Here is a 15,879-nt window from a genome sequence, read left to right on the forward strand (position 1 = left end):
ATAATCTTGGATGTCTTCATGCCACCCCTTCTCAACGAGTCCAAACTAACACCATTACAAGCCTTCACAATTAGAGTCGACACAGTTATCCTTTCTCTTACGTTATCTGCGACCTCACTGCTATCCTGGCTTTTGTTTCTGAAGGCCCTGTTGCTTCATTCCCCCAAAGTTGTCCACCAAACAACAGGAAGGGTCAATTACCAAAACCTCTGGTGGATTTAAATCCAAACTTCCATGCTTCAAGCAACTTCTTCAATTGACTTTGGCATTGTCCATGAGACTTCAAATAATCTTAGGAAAGACCAATAAACTTTCTGTGTAAAGCGACAATAAAATAAGATGGCACCAAACCTCCTGAGTAATATTTTATTACTTTTATCTATTTGTTTATTTGTTTTGTACAAATGGCACACTCTCAGGGAATTGGGGAAGGGGCATAAAGAAAAAAAAATGCAAAAATTCCCCTGCTACTCTAACAATTTATTCCTCCACTTGACAATATTGTTCTCCTTGTCAGTTGGAAAGTTTCCTCTCAAATCTTTCCAGAATTGGATTCCATAGAAATCTTGAACATTTCCCAATGCATAGAGGCAAGTCGAAATAGGAAGATGGGCGCAAACCCATTATGATACCCGTAAAGGTGCGATGTAATAGTTTAAAGCATTCTGATTTTGTCGGTTGCACAGACAAGGCCTAAGTTGTAGGATTGCTTCACAACAAGTTGCCTTAGGTCATTGGCAAGTGTCCTGGAGGTATTGACTTGTTCACTGGAACCGTCTATGGTGCAACTTCTGTTCCCACATCCACTTCCAGATCTTGTTCCCACTCCCGTTTCAGGATCTTGTTTGTATTCTATAAGGTCACTACTTCGAGTCCACATTTCAAACTCTCCCTTTTTGAACTCTTTTTTATTTTTCATTGGCGTGCTTCTGTGTAATCCTCAGATATTATAGATAGAAATAGAGATTAGTTGTGTTAATGGTTTAGTGCTTTTGTATGACTCCAACTTGAGTTTACTTTTTTTATGGGTTACTCTTCAGCGGGTACTGGTGGAGCTAATGTGCAGTGTGTTTGTTGCTTCCTGGACCGGAGTTGTCAAATATCATGGGCCACGGCCCAGCATGCGCCCTAAGCAGGTAGAATAAACTTAGTTTAATTTCCTTCAGTTTTGTGTCTGATCTGACTCAAAATGAAACCATCAGTTCCTTAATCTGTCTGATTGTTCCTTTCACGTTTTGAACAGGTCTTTGTAGCCAATCATACATCAATGATTGATTTCATTATTTTAGAACAGATGACGGCATTTGCCGTCATTATGCAGAAGCATCCAGGGTGGGTTGGTAAGGTTCTATGGTTGATTCTCAACACTGTATATCCGCAGATTACTTATTTCTCTTGTAGGATATTTCCCTTCATGATTGTTAACACTGGTAGTATTTAGATGTAGCATCAAATAGTGGGTAGAGGGACCTTCAAGCCAGCCTCTTGGTATTTGCATCTGAGGTGGCTTGGGAAATTGATCCCATGTTAAATGGGCTCCAATTTCCCACAGGCCACATCTAATCACTAGTGAGATGTATCTGAAGGTTCTAAACATATCTCACTTGTTCTTTACCTTGGGGACCTGTAACTTCCAAATGCACCCTAATTTTTGTGTGCATTTTTTTTTTTTTCCGTAGTAGCTGTTTAACTAATTTTTATCTATGTTTTAGGGCTTCTACAAAGCACCATTTTGGAGAGCGTAGGTTGTATTTGGTTTAATCGCTCGGAGGCTAAGGATCGCGAAACTGTTACCAAAAAGTAAGCATTGTGTTTCACTACATGAATATGGCTGAAAACATTCTTCACTTCGTAATTCTTGTCATTAGCACACCATGCTTGCACTATGCAGGTTACGAGAACACATTCAAGGGGTCGACAACAATCCTCTTCTTATATTTCCTGAGGGAACCTGTGTAAACAATGATTACACAGTCATGTTCAAGAAGGTTTGTGTTTTTAATGGTCTTCATTTAAATGCCTCAAATGACTATTACTGAAAGACTGAATGATTAGATGTCTTGTTTTTGTGGTAGAGCCATGATTTTATATATTGGTTTTGGAGTGACTTATTGGACCTGAAACAAATGCTACTTTTTCTGACTCGATGTAATTCATTATGACTCAGGTGCTGTTTTGTAAACTGAAAAAAAATGTCTGAAAATTAATTGAAGTGCTAAAAGTTTAAAAGTGTTGAATTTTAGTACTCATAGGTACTGAAAAATCTGTTTGGTAATTTGTCTGAAAAAAGTCCTATCTGAAAATAAGTACTTTTTTTTTTTTTTATATACAAAAACTTGTTTGGTAAATATAACTAAAAATGTCTGAAAGTTGACAATTTGTCATATTTGCCCATATCATCCTAATTTCTGTCTTTTGTAGAGTATTAGAAAAACCTGTTATTGTCCTCCAAATTTGGCACACCTATGATGATTCTAGTAAAATTTTAATATGTTTCTCAGCAAATAAAGCTAAGTAGATGAATTGATTGTGTAAGGAGGCTAGTAAATGATACTCTTACCAAGGAAATGCGCTGTATGTTTAGATTTTCAATTTCCCCATGTGTCGTCTCTAGTTGTGTAGTCCAAGCACATTGGTGAAACGGGCCACACCATTGATGAATTCCGTTTTAGATGAAGAAATAAGTCAAACATCTATTTGTTGGGGCCCATCATAGATGGCTTATGATTCTAAAGAATCACTTTTTAAGGCAATCAACCATCCCGTTGATGGCCTTGGAAAAGAAATGACCATAAAAAAATAAGGCCAAATAATGGATGGATTGGATCATCTGATCGGTGCAGTTTTGCATGGCAATCCACGAATGGATTGGATCATCTACCAGTATTGAATGAAAGCAGATTGCATACTGAGTCTGTGGGGCCCACCGTCGATGCATGTATCTTATCCATGCATTCAATCCATTTTTCCAAATCATTTTAGGGCATGAACCCAAAATTGAAGCATATCCAAAGCTCAAGTGGACCACACTGCTGTTTATTTTCATCCAACCTGTTCATAATGTCACACAGACTTGGATAAAGAGAAAACAAAAATATCAGTTTGATCCAAAAAATTCTGTGGCCCCTAAGAAGTTTTTAACTGCAAGTGTTTAATTCACGTTGTTTCCTGTGGTGTTGTCCACTTGGGCATTGGATATGCTTCAATTTTGAATTCGTACCCTGAAATGAGCTTTAAGAAGTGGATGGACGGCATAGATTAGATATATACATCATGGTGGGCCCCACAGAATTTACTTTGGTTAAGACGCAATCCGCTTTGCTATTGGTTATGAGCCATAAAAAAATACGGTGGTCCACTTTAAGATCCATGTGAAATCCACACCATCCCACCATTTTTTCCAGCTTATTTTAGTGCATGAGCCCAAAAATGAGGCAGATCCAAATTTCAGGTGGTCGGCATCATAGGAAAATGTGGTAATTGAATGCCCACCCTTAAAAACCTCTCAAGGGCCACAAAAATATTGGATGAAGCTGATATTTGTGTTTTCCCTTCATCCAAGTTTGTGCGACCTAATCCATAGGTTGGATGACAAATAAACATTACAGTGGGCCCTAGTAAGTTTTTAACGGTGGGTGTTCAATCACCATTGTTTTCCTGTTGTGTGGTCCATCTGAGATTTTGATCTACTTCATTTTTTGGGTCCATGCCCTAGAATGATTTGGAAAAACTGATGGATGGCTTGGATATATAGCAATACATCAAAGTGGGCCCCATAGTCAGGGAAACACCCACTAATGTGTTACCTCATAACACGTGATGTTGGTGAGAATTCCACTCCATGTTATGGGGCAATGCCCACTAACGTGTTACTCAATAACACCCACTAACGTGTTACTCAATCCAAACAGCACCTCAGTCACACATGCATTTTTCAGCAGGGGGTTACTTGTTTCCTTATCCACTGAAACTGAGTTGACTTGGCCAATTCTACGTGGTTTATCCAATATTTAGAACCATGGCTAGAGCTGTTTTCTGAAGAGAACATCCTTGCTGACAATCTTATAAAAAAGAAAAATTTCATCCTGTTTATGGATGACCAATCTTGGTATAGGAAACCTCCAGCTGCTTTGAAGTGTACTTCTTTATTTGCTTATTGATTTCCATACAAAACAGTTTCCTTGCAACGACATTATATGGCATTGCCTCATAAACTTAGTCTGGTCAAGATATTTTTTATGAATGAGAAATTTTCATAGACAATGTTGTATGCTAACTTTAACATACAATGTTTTGTTTACTGGCAAAGTGTCACTTCATCAAAACATCTGAGCTGTGGAAAGGGTGGACCATGGATCTCCTAGAGCAAAACTTGGAATACTCCACTCATTAGTTGGCCAAACCACATAAATGTGAGTCCGACCCTTTGGTGTCTATTGATTTCAACAGTGTAACCCTCCTGATGAATGGACCATCCCGGTTTTGCTCCAAGTGATCTTTATGATGCTGCGCACCTTTCACATTGATTTTTTTTATTTTTTATTTTTAGGGGCACATGGATCAGATGTCATAACAGGTGAAACGTATGCAGGAAAGAAAACGTTTTATGTTGAAGTTAACATACAACCTTTCATGGGATCATTTATTGTTATAAATGGATATTTCTTATTGAGGCTAGATTCCTACAATAATTCACCACCATTTTGGAATGATCATGACTCACTCTTCACGCGTGGCACTCATATATGCAGACCATCCAAATTGTGGAGGACATTGTGTGGATCAAGCATACCTCTAAAATCACTCTACCCCAAGCAATCCTAATGATCCATTTGGTAGCTATCAAATGGATGGTTAAAAGTAAAATAGAAAGGTCCAAATTCCAAGGTCAAAATTGGAAGGTTACAATCATCTTCCATGTAATTTTTTGGTTATGCTGCATCGACGATGACATCAGCTATTTGGGTAGTCTGGACTGCTGTACAACTATGCCATCTATACAGTCAACCATTTGTAATATGTCGGTGAACTATATCATAGGATTCTAGTTGTTACCGAATGGATGTTTGCAGATTTCTGTTGTCCTTCGGAACATGTAACTTGGTCTATGTTCAAATAGACATCTCTCTCTCTCTCTCTCTCTCTCTCTCTCTCTCTCTCTCCCTCGCAACACATCAGCTGGCAAGGTTATTATTATTATTATTATGGTGGAATTATAAGATCCTCGACCAGGGATATGCATAGTATCCTGGAATTTTCAGTTTGGTCAACTTGGGCCCATGTTTCAGTGATTTAGACCATTGGTCTGATGCCCCCTTTGTGGATAGAGCATTCCTCTAAGTTCTCTTTGATAGGACAATCCCACCCTTCAACTGTTGCCCTGCAAATAAATAGTTAAGAGAGGAAACTCAGCTGTATTCAGTTGAAAAGAAGGCAAATTACTGGAGCGGAAGGACTCCTAATCTGGGAGACTTTTTAAGGCATGGTCCATCTATGTTGGGGACTATCATATCAACAGTTTGGATCGCGTAACCATTGACCCCACTTGTCCTATTTTTAGCACCTGTACAAACCGAAAACTCAAGGGTATTGCCTATAACCTCAGATTGAGGATCATTAGTTCCTCTTTGTTTACAGATCAAAAAAAGAAAAAGGAAAAAAGAAAAAAGAAAAAAAGAAAAAAGAAAAAAGAAAAAAGAAGTTCCTCTTCGTTTTATTCAATTACTGGATTAGTAAAATTGCTTATTGGTATTTCTTGGGCATCCTATCAAACTGCTACTATTGGTGATTGCTATCTATCAAATGTACCATCTTATTCGCCATCTAGGCAAACATTTTTTATGCTGATTCTTTCTAATTATTTTCAGCCTTTCCTGTGGCATTTTCAGGGTGCTTTTGAACTTGGCTGCACTGTTTGCCCAATTGCAATCAAATACAACAAAATTTTTGTGGATGCTTTCTGGAACAGTAAGAAGTAAGAATTGTATTACGGGATCTCTTTAGATATCGAATATTTTTCTTTCATACTTCATTAAGACAAACAACTCAATTTGATGAAGACTTGGTCAAGACTGGTTCAACATTCACTTGAATCAGTAAACATGACTTGCCCTGGAAAAACTCACCAACTCTACTCTCAAGACTCTATAGTATTTATAATATTTAAATATTAAATATTACGAGTGGCTGTGCACACACATGTGATTGTCATCATTATCATCTAAGCCTTATCCCAACTAATTTGGGTCAGCTACACAAATCCTATTCTGCCATTCCACTCTATCACAGACCATAACCTCAGTTAAACCATTGGTTCTCAAGTTTTGTCGTACTACCTCCATCCACATCCTTTTGGGCCTTCCCATTGCCCCATTTGGAGCCTTCAACTTGAACCCACTCACTCCTAACCAGTGTTCGAAATGTCGGTATCGCACAATGTATCACACCCTTGGGGATATAGATACGTATCAGTTATCGCACGGGATATATCATTTGTATCGCATAGTTTATCGCACTTTTTGGGAAACATGGGGAAACATTAGGAAAATGGTTGAATTTTTTAATGAAACTTTGGGGATTGTTAAAAAGGCCCTTAATACACACTTTTAAATCATAATATCTCAAAAAAAAGATGCACATAATAAATTTTCTTTGTATAGGTTCCTAAGTTATGCGATGTTTAATTGAACTAAAACAATTATTTTTAGATTGAACGGTGTAGATATTGCTCTAATATGATCTAATATGATCTCTAAAAATAGATGAACGGTGTAGATATAATAAATACATCACTTTGGGCCCATGTAACTTTGATCTCCTTTGAACCGTTCGTGCAACTGGAGCTCGAGGAGCATCAGCGCTCGTCTTTGCACGTCACGGACGCAGATTGCGTCCTACCCCTGCCGTCTCTAGCCCCGAACGGGCAGTTCTGTGGGTTGGGCCCACCTTGAATGTATGTGATCTATCCACACCGTCTATTTGTTTTTCCATCTAATTTAAGGGGCTGATCCAAAAATAGAATCATATCCAAAGATAAAGTGCACCATACCACAGGAAACAGCGTGGGTAATGATATCCACCATTGAAACCTTGCTAGGCCCAACAATGATGTTTATTTGTCATCCAACCTATTCATAAGATCGTACAGACATGGATGAAGGGAAAAAATAAATATAAACTTGATCCAACATTTATGTGGCCCCCAAGAAATTTTCAACGGTAGACGTTCAATTCAACTGTTTCCTATGGTGTGGTCCATTTGAACATTATATTTTTCATTTTTGGGTTGAAGCCCTATAATTATCTATTAAAATAGATGGACGGAGCAGATAAAATACATAAATCATGGTGGACCATACAACGTTTGCTCAGCACACTAAGCGTTGTGAGTTACTCCGTACGGAAATTGGATTGTGTACTGAATTACTCAGTATGCTTTTATCGTACTGAGTAAACTCAGTTGGGCCCACTGTGAATTTATGTGGTTTATCCACACCGTCCATCCATTTTTACAGATGATTTTAGGGGTTGATCCCAAAATTGAAGTAAATACAAAGCTCAAGTGGACCATTTCAGAGGAAACAGTGTGGAATAATGATTTCCACCGTTGAAACCTTCCCAGAGTCTAAAGTAATTTTTATTTGTCATCCAACCTGTTCCTAAGATCACAAAGACATGGATGAAGAGAAAGCACAAACTTCAGCTTGATCCAAAACTTCTTTGGCCTCCAAAAAATTTTTAATGGTAGAGGTTCAATCAAACTGTTTCCTGTGGTGTGGTCCACTTGAGATTTTAATTTGCTTCTTTTTTTGGGATCAAGCCCTAAAATTATTTTTAACATGGATTAACGGAGTGGATAAAATAAATAAATAATAGCGGACCCCACACAGTTTACTCAGTACCCTAAGGGTACTGAGTTACTCAGTACGCAATCCGCTTCCCTCGGTACGCAATCCACTTCCAGCGCGGATTACTGAAGTCACGTCACCAAGTTACGTGGGTCCCACCATGATTTATTTTTTCTATCCACACCGTCCATCCATTTGAACAGATCATTTTATGGCGTGAGCCAGAAAATGAGTCAGATCCAGAGCTCGAGTGGACCCCACCACAGAAAAGAGTGGAGAAAGTGACGTTCACCATTAAAAATTCCTTGAGGGCCACAAGAGATGGATGGTTAATATGATATTCGTGTTTTCTATTATTCCATATCTTTTTGGACTTATGAACAGATTAGATCACAAATAAACATTATGATGGGCCCTCAAGAATGCTATGAGTTTCAATGGTGGGCGTCACTCTCTCCACTTTTTTCTGTGGCGGGGTCCACTAAAGATTTATATCTACATCATTGTCTGTGTCACGCCCTAAAAAATTATTTCCAAATTAATGAACGGTGTGGATATGACACACACATTACCGTTGGACCCACAGAACACAGATACTACTTTATATGATTGTTAAGTGAGTAACTCAGTGCGCTTAGCGTACCGTGTAAACTCATGTGAGGTCCACCACGATTTATGTATTTTATCCGTTCTGTCCATACATTTTAACAGATAATTTCAGGGCTTTAGACTGAAAATAAACCATATACAATGTTTAAATGGGCCACACCTTGCAAAACAGTTGAATTGAACATCCACCGTTGAAATACCATTTTTGGCCACAGAAGTATTAAATTTAGATGACTGATAAACATCACTGCAGGGCCCATATGATCTCATTAAATTCGTATTTTCCTTTCATCCACATCCATATGATCTTATTAAGGGTTTGGATGACCGATAAACATCACTGCAGGAGCCAGAAAGGTTTCAACGGTGGAAATTAGTGTCACCTCTATTTCCTGTGATATGATCCACTTATCGTTCTAATTTTTGGGATCAACCCCTTAATTTAGATGGGAAAATAGATGGACGGCGTGGATAGACCATATACATTAAATGTGGGCCCCAACTGAGTTTACTGAGTACGATAGGAGCGTGCTCAGTAAACCACACCCGCAACGATCCCCATTTCACCCCTCGCGCCCCATCTTCTTCATTTTCCCTCTCTATCACGAGCGCTCTCCTTCTCCTTCACGCAGCGAGGGTTCCGGATGAGGTAATATCGTTCCGTTTCCTCAAATCCGGCCTGATTTCTCACCGAATCTCTGAGAAATCCGCATAGGCACGCTCCAATCAGATACTTACCTGTCGAATGGCCCACCTCCGATCACCGCTACAGCCTACGGCTACAGGTACTCTCTCTCTCTCTCTCTCTCTCTCTCTTTTCTAATTCAAAATTTTTTGATTTTCCGCAACCCACGGCATCGGGGTGGGTTGTATCGGCGATATCGACAATGTGTCGCATGATGTCGACGATATATCGCACGATATCGACGATAATATCGTACGATATCTGAAGTTTTGGATTTTTGGTATCTTCCGGGTGTTATCGGCGGAGTTTCGTCTCGCACTGGTGCGATACCGATAATATCGGCCGATAGTATCGATATTTCGAACACTGCTCCTAACCAGTGTAGTTCTTAGTCTCCATTGCGCATAACCAAACCATTTGAGTCTATTTTCCCTCATCTTATCACCTATTGGTGCTACTCCTTAGTTCCCTAGAATACATTAATTTCTAATTCTATCCTTGATTTGCCACTCATCCATCTCAACATCCTCATTGCAATTGTTTCTTGGCTGCCCCAATATTCTGTCCCATAAAGCATCTTTGATCGTTTAGCTATCCTATGAAATTTCCCTTCAATTTCAGTGGCATGTGGCGATTTCATAAAACTGTAGAGGCACATCTCCACTTCGTCTGCCACCCAATGCTAACATCCCTCTCATTCTCTCCGCTCTCCTGAATTATTGACCCAAGATACTGAAAATGGTGATTTTGGGGTACTTTGTTGATCAGCAATCTGAACTAATTCCTTGCTCCATTCCTTGTGTGTGTGTGTGTGTGTGTGTGTGTGTGTGTGTGTGTGTGTGTGTGTTTATGTATATATGCATATAGAAGTGCACATGGTGTGTGAGTGCCGCTGCATGGTTGTGCCTATATGTATATAATGTGTTTGCTTGCTTACACTTCATATTCAAGACTCAAAAAACACTTGATCAAATATGTGTATGCATGTTGTGTGTCCGTGCATGTGTTAGCACGTGCATCATATTCAAGACTCAAAACCAAAAAACAAAAAAAGAGAAAAAAAAAATGGAAAAGAAAAAAAGAGAGGGAACTTGATTGTGTGTTTCTTCATATTGAAGACTTAAAAATTTTGATTGAGTTACTCAATTCAGTTTGACAGTTTCAAGTTTTAAAACTATGGTGATGTAAATAGACCCGCCTTTCTCTCTTAATTGTACGAAGTCACCATTCTTGATTAAAAAAAATATATTCACTATCGTACTTTTGAATTCCATGTTAACATCAACTGTTGTTAGAGCTTTAAATGGTTATTAAACTGATAATAACACGAGGATTCCCTTGAGCATTTATGAGACCTGCGTATTTTAGTGCAGAGCAATATATGCATCACCTAAATCAAGGTATTCAAAATCGGTTATGGAATGGTAACGGTCAAAACGGCCGTTACGTAACGGTAACAGTCTTAACCGTTACGCGTTATGAGGTCGAAATGGCCGTAACGGCTCCATAACAATCCAATAACAGTTTTTTCAAAAAATAAAAAACAGCCGTAATGGCAGATACGGGGGCCGTAACGGCCGTTACGGCCCGTATCATAACAATAACGGCCACCATTTCCAAAATGGCCACCATTACTGTTTTAGAACACCTATTTGCCTATGAAAGCAACATGGGCTACATCATCATTATACAAGTCCATCAATTTCTTACATTTTAATTATTTAATTTTGTTAATTTCCCCAAAATGTAATTACAAGACTGTAGTATGATAGAAACAGGTGTGTTTGTGTGCCAAAAGTGGACCCTTAGATGCTATGGTAGTCATACACATACTGTTATAGTCATGGATATGCAAATGAGATATGATGCTCCATAACATGGAATTCCAGAATTTAGGCATGTATATGGATGCAGTCATCCATTATAACAGAGATGTTCATGTTTTGTTCTATCATGAGACTTTTAACCCATTCTATTAACTATTTTTTAAAAATATTTGTTATGTGCTAAATTTAATGAATTCGTTCATATTTACAACTTTTATAGAGAGAGAGAGAGAGAGAGAGAGAGAGAGAGAGAGAGAGAGAGAGAACTGCTCACCTGTGCACTAGTTCTATATATATATATATATATATATATATGCAGGACAATTAACCACTTGCTCTAACAGCTCGAACTGATAGAGCATGGTGAATTAATTCCTTTATCTCATACCCTAGGCTCCAAATCCATGGGTTAGGTCCTCTGCCTAATTCTCCTCGTGGGCCCCAAATCCATGGGCTCTACCTCACACAAGCCCCAAATCCATGGGTTACATAGGCCACCCACCTCGAGTGTACCCTTGCATCCGATAGGCCACCCCACTCGAGCCCGGTGTGAAAATGCCCCCGCATTACATATGGAGAGCATGCTAAGATGGTTTGGTCATGTGCAACAAAGATTGGAGATGGCTCTGTCAAGGGGGGGGGGGGGGGGATATTGTTTAAGGCTGATGTGCTTGAAAAGAGAATGAGAAGAAGATAAAAAGACTTGGATTAAGGTGGTAAGAAGGAACAAAGGCTTGTTCCCTTACCAAGGATGTGGGTTAGGTTGATTGTCGAGACAGGATTCATATATTTGACCCCAAATAGCTGGGACAAGGCTATGGTGGTGGTGGTGTTGATTATGATGAAACAAGTATGATTCTTTAATCATTCTAACATGCTAATATTACTATTTGTTAATATATTACAATGTTTACAATACAACACTTTGGACATGTTATGACAAGTATGATAAATTGTCAGGATTTTAGAAGTAATTTATACAATATGATTCAATTAAAACATTTTCTACATGTATCCTGAGTATCCAGTATCGGTACCATGTCACGTGGTTATATTGAGCATGCGCAGGTTTATTGGTATCATATGTAAAGGATGTCCCAGAAATTAAAGATATAATGATAAAAATAGAGAATTAGTTTTTTTTTTTTCCTTATGTGGAGCCGTGTCTAGGAGTGTCGGACATAAGGATGCATAGGCATCAACATGACATATATTCAAAAGAGCAGTGTCCTTGTTATGTAGGCCAACATTATTTCCATAATCTTGTTCACTAAAGCCAGTGATGTGTCTCATTTTTCAACTCATTTCCTTAAGGTTACCTGGATAGTGGGTTGCTACAGCGTGTTGTAGGGAATAGGTAGGTGCCCACTTAGTAGATGCAATATAGTTTTTTATGTATGACTTGATTTTATAATTAATATATGAAATGAAAATAATGTTATTATGGATCCTACATGGTTACCTGAATTGTGGGTTGCTATGGTGGATGGTAGGGAATTGGTACTCGGTACACCACTAAGTAGATGCAATATAGTCACTTCTTCGTCAAGGTTACCTGGATCATGGGTTGCTTTGGTGCATGGTAGGGAATAGGCGCTCAGTGCTCCATTAAGCAGATGCAATATAGTTTCTATTATACAAAGTAATATTAATATGAAATGATGAATATTTATTAGTTATCCTACATGCATAATTTTATATTATATGCATATACTATTGCATAAATCAAAGTATAATTCTGCACTCTTTAACATATAAAATTATTTAGAACGTAATCAACATTAAAATTATACAACCATGATTTTCGGATTGCTAAAAGTAGCAATCTGAATTGCAAATGACCCATAATCTGGGTCGCACAATTCAGAATGGAAAACAGGAGGTTGGTGATTTAGGTAACATTGTTCCTGTTGTCAGTGCCGGTCTTCAACACAGCCATGAAAATGGCTAATATCAGCAGTTTCTTTATATATGTTGAAATGATGTACTGCTGCCATATTGTCTTTTATTGAAATATTTAATTAATTGGCAGGCAATCTTTTACAATGCATTTGCTCCGGCTTATGACGTCATGGGCTGTTGTTTGTGATGTATGGTACTTGGAACCACAAAGTTTGAAACCTGGTGAGACACCTATAGAATTTGCAGAAAGGTGATGCTCTTTTACTTCCCTTCGATTACTAGAATGATATTGAACATGAGTAGCTGACTAGTTATAGAGGATATACATGTGATCTTTCAGTTTGTAAAAATGATGGGCATGTTTCACATCCAGATAGTTGATCTGATAGGCCCCACCTTTGTTTAACAGTGTCCTGACAATTGCCTGGATTGGAAGATCCCAGCCATGCAATCTCTATCATTTTTGCAGTTGAACAAGAACCATTATATTTCCTTAAATGATTATTTGCGGCCACCAAATAAATGTTTAGGATTAACCATTCAAGGAAGTTTTTTGGGCCATCCAGTCACTGTGGGACCCATGAATGGTCTGGATCACCAAACCATGGGTCATAAAGACTAGAGGACCCAAGGGCACTTAAGACATTCTTGGCCCAGGGATCATGTATCCCCCGTTGAGTGTTACTTTTGTCTTGGTTCCAATTGATACGGAAAAAAACCCGATTATTCTTGGTTGTATCTTCTGAAAATTGGATTAACCTTTCATCTAATAAGCTGCTCTTGTTTTGCAGAGTGAGGGACATAATTACTGTTCGAGCTGGTCTTAAAAAAGTTCCATGGGATGGATATCTGAAATACTCTCGTCCTAGCCCAAAGATTACAGAACGGAAGTACGTCAGACTATCTCCTTATTTTTTCCTGAAATCTTTGACCATCACCTGTACATCCAACTTCAAATCTACCAAGTGGTGCATTTTGAGAAGGGGAATTGGGGAGATGTTTGATACTCGGGTTTTCCACAATAAAATCTCCATGAGAATTGTAGTTTACACTACTATTTTTCACAAAACTTCAAAAACTTGATTGTTGTCTTGATAAAAGAGGAATTAGGGGATCCTCGACCAGAGGCTTTACATGGTATGCTTGGGTTTTCAGCTCTGAAAAGTGGGCCCATGCCTCAGCAATCAAAACCATTGGTATTTTGCAACCCACTGTGAATGGGCATGCACCAAAAACTCCCAGATTGGAAGATTCTAATCACTAGTCTTGAGGCTCTTCACTTCCCTTAGTAGCTTTCTATTTGTAGGCCATAAACTGAAAGGCTAGGATTATCCTGTCAAGGAGATTTTTGGGCACGGTCTATCTACAATGGGATGTACAGACGATGGTCAGGAGCATAGACCCATGAGCTGCATTTGTCAGAACTGAAAAACTGAGTGTGCTGTGAGGAAGCCTCCAGTTGAGCATCCTTCAATTCTTCTTGAATAAATCACACTTATTTATCTGCATAATACCAAACATTATGTGTCATTCTCTCTTTTTTATCAACAAAAGTAAAAGAAACTGTATTCCTTTTTTTTTTTCTTCTTATTTTAAAGATATTTTCTCCTCTTTTAATTTATCAAAAAAGATTATATATATATTTTTAAAGTGATATCTTCTAAAACATTCATGCATTATACATTTTAGAAACTCACAAATATGTGGTATAAATTATAAAATTTGCGAATTTGTAGACAACTATGTTGACCACAAACTTGGCCTTGGACTTTAGTTCTTTTGTTAATCTATAATCTACTATTGCATTTTCAGGCAACAGATCTTTGCAGAGTCAGTGCTGCGGCGCCTTGAGGAGAAGTGAAAAAAAGTTCTCCACAGGGATTTTATGGATTTTATAGTTTTTCCTGTGTGTGTGTGTGTGGTCTGAGGAGAATTCATGCATTTGCAGATGTAGTTATCAATTTTTCTTTTTAGGTTGTAACTTATTGGACATCACTAATGTTGGAGAGAAATGCATGCCTAGTGCATGGATTCATGGTTAGATCTTGTCATAAATGAGACTAGGGGGTAGGGCATGTGTGATGCACGTTGAGTGAGGAGGGGATGGAGAGGAAAGTGAGAGGGTTTGGATCAGATACAATAGGCGTGGGGCATGTGTGACGCATGTTGAGCAAGGAGGGTATAGAGAGAGAAATGGGAGATGTTTGGAGGGGAGAGGAAAAAGGAGATGTGGAGGAAAAGGTGGGGGCTACACAGCTAAGAGAATGGTGGGTGACTTGATTCTTCCCATTTCACCTGTTGTGGTCCATTTGAGATTCTAATCCGCCTAATTTATGGGTTGATGTCTTAGTATGAGCTGAGTCAACACACAATTGTTAGGGTTGGCCCATAGGTTTTTGTCATGGCACCCTAATTAGATGCTTCGTGCACAATTAAGGGAGAGAGATTGATACTGACTACAGGCATTAAAAATTAAATAAAGCAGGTGCAATCGATGCCATTCTTTTGTTTGCGCAGTAAAATGTTTAACTGTTCCATGCCAAACAACTACATTTTATAATGAATTTACCTTCTCTTAGGTAATGGTATGAAGAATAATTGTAGGGCAAAATTGTCAAAAGCTATTGGCATTATATATAGTAGAGACATGCATGAAATAAAAGACTATAAAACAACCTAGACTGTGAAATGACAAAATGTCCCATGATATTTCTTTGAAGTGATAGTAGTTCATCAAAAAAGTGCTTAGATTTCCAGAGGAATGATAATGTTGATCCGTGGTCAGGCTAGTAAAAACTTGCATGAGGGAAACATTCGGCAGTGTGAGTTGGGTCTTGGGCAAACTCTTCTTGAGGTTGGGTTGGGGCTTGTGTCAACTCTCAACCCGCCACGGTTGCACCCTTGTGGCATTGTGCTAGAAATGATGGCTCATCTTGGAATTCTGTGAACCCTTTCCATTGTACACCTTGTGGTGTGAGTGAATCTGGACCATCCATCGTGTGGACTACCA

General features: G+C 38.6%; 1 protein-coding gene across 1 annotated transcript in view; it reads left to right on the top strand.

The window, feature by feature from the left end:
• Nucleotides 1-14,910, top strand: part of LOC131238904 (glycerol-3-phosphate acyltransferase 9) — a 29,150-nt gene extending 14,240 nt beyond the window's left edge. Inside the window, exons 5-12 of the mRNA XM_058236492.1 lie at nucleotides 1,041-1,136; nucleotides 1,244-1,340; nucleotides 1,713-1,800; nucleotides 1,892-1,988; nucleotides 5,889-5,974; nucleotides 13,000-13,119; nucleotides 13,661-13,759; nucleotides 14,682-14,910. Of these exons, the coding sequence (XP_058092475.1) occupies nucleotides 1,041-1,136; nucleotides 1,244-1,340; nucleotides 1,713-1,800; nucleotides 1,892-1,988; nucleotides 5,889-5,974; nucleotides 13,000-13,119; nucleotides 13,661-13,759; nucleotides 14,682-14,730 (732 nt within the window). The 3' untranslated portion in view covers nucleotides 14,731-14,910. The remainder of the gene's footprint in view (nucleotides 1-1,040; nucleotides 1,137-1,243; nucleotides 1,341-1,712; nucleotides 1,801-1,891; nucleotides 1,989-5,888; nucleotides 5,975-12,999; nucleotides 13,120-13,660; nucleotides 13,760-14,681) is intronic.
• Nucleotides 14,911-15,879: the final 969 nt, after the last annotated feature.

Source organism: Magnolia sinica, chromosome 1 (genome assembly GCF_029962835.1).
Source record: "Magnolia sinica isolate HGM2019 chromosome 1, MsV1, whole genome shotgun sequence".
Lineage (NCBI taxonomy): Eukaryota > Viridiplantae > Streptophyta > Magnoliopsida > Magnoliales > Magnoliaceae > Magnolia > Magnolia sinica.